Raw genomic sequence first — 8,299 nt, 5'->3', positions numbered from 1 at the left:
AGGCAAAAGGGAAAAAGCCGTGAGCGCATTGTGGTGGTGATTGTTGCCTGTGGGGGGAAAAAAATTTAAAAAAGAAGATATATAACTGGAGAAAAATGGACTCTTTGAGCTGCTCTTAATGTAGACGACACTGTGGCAAGTGCATAGCCGAAGCCCAAAGTGATCCCGCTGCCGGATGCCGTGAGCCTGGGATTCGAGGAGAGTGGAATCACTCTGAGAATTGCACTAGCAGCGTGTTGCACGTCGGGAACGCTTCAGCACGTCACGGCCACGGGAGAATGGACTGTCTGAAACCGCTGAGTACCAAAGTTTGTAACTGAATGAGTTAGCATTTGTATCATGTTGGGGTTTTTTTTTGTTTTTGTTTTTTTTTCGAATGTTATGATAAATAAAATGTATTTTTCAGTAAAAGGCACACTGCAAGTTAGCCTGCAGTTCCCTGCTTGGTCAGATGTTTGTGGAGTTGCCTTTGCTGTTGTGCAGAACAAGTGATAACAGAGGCATTACTTGGTTCAACGTGTAAACAGTAACAGAAGAAAAGATGTCACAGGAGAGCAGATCCAAAACCCCGCACTCAGAGTCTCCCCAGGTTTGTCCCAGTGTTGTAAGTCTCTTTCTGGCCTGATCTCACAGTTTACTCTGCCCTTTTAGGACAAAGGGAAGTTGGGGGCATTGCTCCGTTTGGCTTTCTTTGATTATTTTTTTCCCCAACTATAACTTGAATGAAAAAAGAGCTCCCCAGTTTCAGTGGGCTAACTTTGACTGGTGTATGGGCTTGGGTATCCAAAGCACTACGTCTTTGTCTGTTGTAATGTGTTCAGAGAGAGCAATCGGTGGGGACTTTTTTTCTGCTCGTCCTCTGTGTTATTTTCATTGTCTAATATTGTGCTACGATCAAAAATAGGATCACTTTATTAGTGGATTGCATCATTGCTTGAATTATTGCTAGGAAAATCCTTTTGCTGCTTTCCTGTGTTCCTTCTACGCTCGTTTTCTGATCACGTTTAAAAAAAGTGTGAGTCAAACACTGAAAAAAACACAAAATGGACTTGAAAACTAAAAGATTAGTTTTGCAGCTTAAAAGAACACTTTCATTTCTCAGTTTTTAATATGTAAGGGGTATGTTATAATGGTCTTCCTTTTAATCGTGTGCCCTGGATGTTTAAAGGAAAAGAGATTCCCACCTCATATACCTTGCAGATAAATATATCTGCAAATAACACAGTATGAAGACATCTACTGTGAATTTTCCATATCATTCCAAGACATGGCCACAAGGTCTTCCTACCTTGCTGGAAGCCCAAGTTTACTGACAAAGGAGTGGTTTGGTGTTTATAATGTTCTCTCTCTCTCTGAGCAGGAAAATTTGGAAACTGATCCTTTACTTTTCTCCAAGAAGAGCTCCTGGAGCCTGATTTGAGTGGACCTCTGTAACGAGCTCTTCACTGCTATTTCTCACCATATATGGACCTTTTAAGCTTGCATCTCTACAAAAGAGAGGTCAAAATTAAATATGCTGAGGGACACGAACTCTAACCTTTCCCTAATGGGCTTACTTTTGCAGCCAGTGTTTTTCCAACAGCAATGTGTCTCACGCTATAAGAATCCACTGAAATTAAAATGAGAGCCTTTCTTAGGATGCCTTGAATTAAAATGAAAAGTCAGGTGAGAGATGTATGGGATTTGGGGGGATTTTCAAGGATTGGTGAAGAAAATCTTACGAGTTTTTAAATAGTCTTTAAAGCATCACTGGTAGGAATGACAAGACCAAAAGGTAGAAGTGCATCACTTTTTGTCAGGAGGAGCAGGAACAAAGCAAAATGAGAAGCAGATAATTGCCATGATGGCAGATCTAAGCAAGCCATCCCGGATGAAACAAAGCACTTTAAAAAAAAAAATAATAATAAAAAAAGGAAAGAAAAAAAAAAGCACCCATTTTCGAATTGCTGTCATCTTGGATTGCTTGCTGTTGAGAACAGGTGATCTGCTTGCCAAACCTAAACTGTATCTCCAGTCTAGCCAGCTGTTTTATTTTTGAGGTACCTATCATCTGGTTGCCAAATTTGAACCTGAGGCTGCAGAATATTGCCTGCCAGCCCAGCTCTGCCACTGCCTTGCTTTCCATTGACCTCTGCTGGGCAAGGCACACAGTTCAGGTTGAAAATGCGGTTAAAAACCTTGCTCAACCAGGGCTTCTGTGTATTTTGCTATTTTTATCAAATCCTCTTGTGTTCTGATGTCCAATTGGAGCATGCGTTATATGGCCTTGGAACTCCTAAATGTATCTGTCCTTAGAGACTGAGGTTCTACACTGTGTAGCCAGGAAAATTCTCCACCAGACGTTCTCAGTAAATCAGAGCTGCCTCTATAAGTAGCATGTATTCATTGGAAATCTGGGATAGATTTTACAGGTTGTTGCATGTGGGTTAAGCCTATCACCTTTCACATCAAGTATCAACTAATTTTATTAAAAGTAAAATGATTAAAATTATGATCTTGTTCCCACTAACAAGGGAAAGGCAGCTATTTCCAGCGTGGTTGCAGGCCGTTCTGAGATCATGCTGATTTGCACCCCTGCAGCTCTGGTTGACATCCATTATTGGTAGGAAAGAATGCATTTTGCCAGCAGTTATTTAGGGTCAAGCATTACAAAAATAATGATGTTTAGTCCTTATATCTGCTACCCTGTACTGCACTGATAGCTTAATTCATACCCTCATGAGCCCATCTGCCTTCCAGACCATGGATCTTTGTATTTCCCTATGCCTTCTGCACCAGAATATGTTTGGGACTTCAGTGAGAAACTGAATCCTGGAATTTTAATTATTTTTTTTTAAGAGTATATGAGAAATACTCTTTAAAAATTAGCCCTCCTTGAAGCTTTAATAGGAAAGTCTCAAAATCTCTTTTGCGAGTGTGTTGCGTTTTGGACTTGGCTGAATTATCATCGCCCTGTTCTTTTTGGGGCTCCCAATTAGAAAGGACTGGGCATTTGTTTACTTCTCTAAACTTCATGTGTGAATTCTTGTTTAATTGCTACCCTGAATGATTATTTAAAGGTACACACAATAGCCATTATTAAAGATGTACGATGCATATTTGTGATCAACGCCCCCGATTTGATAAATGCTCCTGGTGTTTGCTTTGGTTGTAGCCCTAAGTGTGTTTTCACTTCAAATGCAGGCTTAGGCAATGTATTAATTTCACCTTATTTTTAGAGTATTGTCAGTTTTGTTGTTTCCGTAGCTATGGAGCCCTGGTAAGGAAGTCGTGGCCTCCCATTGCCCAGCTGTTGGACTAAACCCCCTCTGGAATCCCCATTATGCCCAGCTGTTAGGGTCAGATAGCTCCGGGAGCAAGTGTATTGCCGCGGTACCGGGGGACATCCAGGAGGACAAGTGTCACTTCTGAAGGAGCCACGTGGGCCTCAGAGGCTCTCTTTGATTTAGTTTCAGGGGATGTTGCCCAAGCTGTGGAAGCCCCAGAAGTGCCCTGTTTTACAAGCACACATCCAGAAGGTTCTTAGATTTGATAAATTTGCGAGGGGGTAAGCTTCGCAGTGGGATTGCTGATGTTAGACACAGATCATATAGATACAAATTGCATTATCTAGAACCTTTTTATTCTGGTTTTGGGTTGTGAAGTCACGGGCGAGCCAGGCAGACTGTTGATGCAGATTAGGATGTGGAGCTGAGATTGTCATCTGTTGATATTTCAATTCTCTCCAAGTGAAATAGTGATGATTGATGGCTACTTCTTTGTGCCACTCTTTGTCTACCTTCTATACTTAGGGTGTCAGATCACTGTAGGAGGAGACTGCCTCTTTCTAGGTGTGTGAATACTTAGCTCTGATCTTATTTTTGGTTTGTATGACAGAAATAGCAAGCAGTAATAACAAATGTAAAAGCTTGTTTTCAGTTCCAGTTCCTAAAACAGTAGCAGAGGAATCAAATAGTGTCTGCAAAATAGAGGGTACAGAGTGTGAGGGGAAGATATTGACTTCAATACTGACTTTGATATAGATTCAGCTTCGATATAGACTTCAATATTGAGAGGAGGAGACAGCTTTGAGGGAGCCTTGCTGAAAGGAGGAGGACTGAGGAGGTTTGGAAGGGAGGAAGGAGGAACTGCCCCTTGTGGAGATAGGAGGAATGCCTGGGCATGGGATGTTGCCTAAAATTTTCAGCAGAGGGGTGAAAGAGGGAGTTTAAAGTTGAGGATCGGGAGCAGGTTTGCTGGCAGTGTTGGCCATGTTATTTTACAGGGTGGTGACACTGCCAGCTGTGTTCGTGTCACTTTGGCCTTACATCACTTACTCTGGTAAGTGTCGACACTGGAGAGGGACACCTGGGCAGAGGATTTGGGCAGGTACCTCCAGCACGTGGTGCACCCTGCTTTGGGGTCTACACCACCTTCTGGAGATACCTCATCTCCTGACTAGAGGGGAGCCCAGGACAAGTGGGTGTCCAGCTTACGTTACTGGTTCCTCTGTCGTGGTGAATGAAAGGATTCCTCTTGTCCCCACCAACACTATTCAATGAGAGGCTTTCACAACCCATAGAGCAATGGACAAAAAACAAGACTGAAAACAAAATGATATTTTCACACTGTATTTTTACCTGTTTTATTTATTCTTTGACTAGAAGTGTGTCAGCATTTTCAGGAAAGACAACAAGCAGACTGTTTCATCCCATTTATAGTTTGATTTTTGCAGATTTCTGCACTCTTGTTTTTTTACAACATAAAATAATTTGGAAATTTTTTTTATTATAGTAATACATATTTTTCTTTATGATGATCTACAGGATTCCTCTTGTCCCCACCAACACTATTCAATGAGAGGCTTTCACAACCCATAGAGCAATGGACAAAAAACAAGACTGAAAACAAAATGATATTTTCACACTGTATTTTTACCTGTTTTATTTATTCTTTGACTAGAAGTGTGTCAGCATTTTCAGGAAAGACAACAAGCAGACTGTTTCATCCCATTTATAGTTTGATTTTTGCAGATTTCTGCACTCTTGTTTTTTTACAACATAAAATAATTTGGAAATTTTTTTTATTATAGTAATACATATTTTTCTTTATGATGATCTATGAGTTTTTCTTGCCTGTTTTTTTTTTTTAAAAAAAAACAATTGTTCCTGGTATTATAGTAATACATATTTTTCTTTATGATCTATGAGTTTTTCCTGCCTGTTTTTTTTAAAAAACAATTGTTCCTGACTTTTTATTTTACTTTTTTTGTGACCAGCACTCACCCACCTTGTCCTTTAAAAATTAAATCAGATGGATCATGTCAGAGATCAGCTGAGCTGGGATGAGGTATATTCTTTCTTAATCTGCAATGCTGTTGTAAATGTAAAACATTTTTTTTTGTGTGTTTTTTTTTTTTTTTTTACACAGTTCCTGTGAAGACACCTCTTGAACAAGCAAAAAGGTGTAAGTCATTTTAATTGGAGGACTTGTATGAGTAGTGATTACTTTTTGGCATTGAAATATGAGCCTAACTTACCTAGAAGAAAATGTTCTGGCTCTGCACATGCTTTGTGAGACTGTGTATTCAAAATGGATTTCTTTCAGCACTTTTTCCTTCATCATAGTTCAGAATTGCCTTAGTGGGTGCTCCTTTTTGAAATATAACTGCCTTGATTGCACACAGGGACACAAATTTTTGGGAGGCAACCTTGAAGAGCAACCGGTGTTGGCTTAACTCTGCTCCTGGTGATAACTATGGAAATTATACCATTGATTTCAACGGGAACAGAATTAAGGCAACTGTAAGTATTTCTGGAAATGTGACCCCACATTTTTAATCAATTGTATTTAACTACAGCAGCTAATAAAAAACCCCAAAAGATAAATAATAATAACAATCAGGCTCTGTCTGCTTTAAAAAAAGGGAAAATCCTTTAAAATCATATAAAACAAAACCTGCTTCTTTGTAAACAGGCAATACTGAGTAAGCAGGAATTCATGGTCCCGTTTAGATGTTAATTGTACTTGAATATTTGAATGAGGATTGGTCATAGGCCTAAAACACCTAAATACTTTAAAATATACCCATAAATAATTGTTCTTTACATATCATAATTGTTCTTACTGCATGTCAGAGACATGGACTTCTGTATTCCCCAAGAAATAAAAATGAGGGGTTATTTTTGGTTTTGGCATGAAAAAGTAAAAAGAAAGAACTAGCACCACCCTTAAGGGAGTGCATGGAATACTACCAAATCGGACTTTATTTGCCTTAGCTTTTTTCTTTTTACAAAAGTCTTAAATATAGGTTAATATGTAAACACTGTGCACGCACTGAGAGTTTGATCCTGGCCTGTTGAAATCAATGGCAAATTTCCCATTAACTGCAGAAGTGCAAGATCAAGCTCCGAGTTGGTAGGGTACGTGCAAGCCTAAGTCAGTGAGGGAGCCGCGGATTCAGGGAAGCAAAAGCTCAGGTGCTCGCTTCAAAACCAGCCGCTGGAGGAATCGGACTTTGCGCCGAAAACTTTCCTGCACATGTTGGAGTTTTCTTGGTGGAGAGGGAATTCATTCCCTGCCAACAGTTCTGCCTTCCCTCTCTTTGCAGTGTACCGCCTGCCAGACGGGAGGCTTTCATACTTGGTCACGTAACGCCTGTGAAGACAGAACATGGTGCATTAGCAAATTTATGCAAAATCTGTACCCTGTATGTGAAGCTAAACACTTCACATACAGAGGAGATTGCACTTCCACAATGTGCAAGTATAATCAGAAGATGTTTTAATATCCGCAGAATAACAGATACTGTTTTCTTAAGATTCCCTGGAGATCCTTTAGTTCTTTAATTCCTCTCAGGCTTCCCATCTATTGGATCAGAAAAGCCTGAATGGAAATCTGGCACGGGCTCTGCAAATGTTATCACCCTTAGGTCTTAGCAAATCGGGATTAGGAGAGATTAGTAAACTCAGCTTCTCAGACAGCAGTGCAATTGGCTACTGGAAAGCATCTTTTTTACCCTATTGCGCAGTTGTTTAGTTTTCAGGAAAGTTGGTGCCTTAATAAAACATGATAGAACACAAGGGTTGCAAGAGCTTAACACACCAGGTCCTTTTGTTGACACTAGTAAATAGCAGATGATGAAGAAAACTTTCCATTTCAGCTAGTTGATGGTAATGCACTTACTCTCTCAACAGTGTGATAAAGAACTACTGCTGGAAGAGTTTCAGGTCACCATCAGAACTGATCGTGCACAAGGGGACCAATGTCCTGTCACTTCAGTCAGTTTACTTGCAAAACCATATTAGAAAATTAGACTAAAATGCACATGCAGAGCAAGTTGTGATCTTCAAAAAGTCCTTTCTGAATCTCAGGGGTGAGAGACTGGGAAGCATGGGTTAGCAGAGGGACTGGTGTGTGTAAGAGTCTCTGCTGCACCTGACAGTGTTAGGCTGAAATGTGGCCTCTGTTGTTAATTTCTAGTGGCTGTGAACACCAAAAGCTCCAGATTCAGCAGCTGGCTGGAAGGACACCTCAGAAATTGTGTGCTCTTAGATCTTACCTGAACGGAGACTCGACTTTGTCCATCTGCATACAGACCAAAAACGGGTACTGTGAAAACTGCACTGTGGAGATGAAGTCTAAGGCCGTTTCTACTTCCAAAGTGGTTTCCATACCAGTTTTCATAAAGAAGGAATCCACCTCGGTGTTACCAGCTATAAACATGGCTATCCTGCAAATAAATTCAGATGTTACAATTAATTCAAAACACGTTAAGAAAAAGGAAATTAAATGGCAAACAGTCCTACCACCCATACAAATCAACTGCCCTCAAAGAAGCCTGTTATTCAGGAAGAGATATATAAATTCAGATGAGACCAGTGGGAACTGGTATTACCCAGAAGGAAAGAAGTACAAGTGTTCTCCCATGCATGTAAGGTATTTAACTCATCTGCAAGGTCTTTTATATTTAATTTTTTCTGATTGGGACTACTGGGGTTCAAGAGTCAGCTCTCTATGGCTCTATCGCGCGCTGGGAGTATCTCACCGGTTCTTGACGTTGGTTTTGGATTCTCTGTACCACAGGCTGAACTCCATCCCTCCAGAGATGTCGATGGCCAGGCCGCCCAGGAACTCCGTGCTGGCCCTCGGCCCGGACTGCAGCTGAATCTCCTGGAGCCACCAGAAAGCAGAGGTAACCCCCGTTAGTGACTGCAGAGCTCAGTGGTTTCCTTACTCCCTTCTCTACCGTGATCGTGCCACTTGTCGTTTTGCAGGAACAATAAGGAATAGGTGGCTTTTCTGAAAGGGTGGACAAAAC

General features: G+C 40.8%; 1 protein-coding gene across 1 annotated transcript in view; it reads right to left on the bottom strand.

The window, feature by feature from the left end:
- Positions 1 to 5,242: 5,242 nt before the first annotated feature.
- The window catches only part of LOC106887026 (microsomal triglyceride transfer protein large subunit-like), a 15,045-nt gene continuing 11,988 nt past the window's right edge, over positions 5,243 to 8,299 (bottom strand). The window contains exons 2-4 of the mRNA XM_014940377.1: positions 8,027 to 8,151; positions 7,541 to 7,711; positions 5,243 to 6,636 (exon numbers count right to left, since the gene is read on the bottom strand). Coding sequence (XP_014795863.1) covers positions 6,468 to 6,636; positions 7,541 to 7,711; positions 8,027 to 8,151 — 465 coding nt within the window. The 3' untranslated portion in view covers positions 5,243 to 6,467. The remainder of the gene's footprint in view (positions 6,637 to 7,540; positions 7,712 to 8,026; positions 8,152 to 8,299) is intronic.

Source organism: Calidris pugnax, unplaced genomic scaffold (assembly GCF_001431845.1).
Source record: "Calidris pugnax isolate Ruff unplaced genomic scaffold, ASM143184v1 scaffold34, whole genome shotgun sequence".
NCBI classification, from domain to species: Eukaryota; Metazoa; Chordata; class Aves; order Charadriiformes; family Scolopacidae; genus Calidris; species Calidris pugnax.
This window is presented reverse-complemented; position numbering and strand designations above follow the sequence as displayed.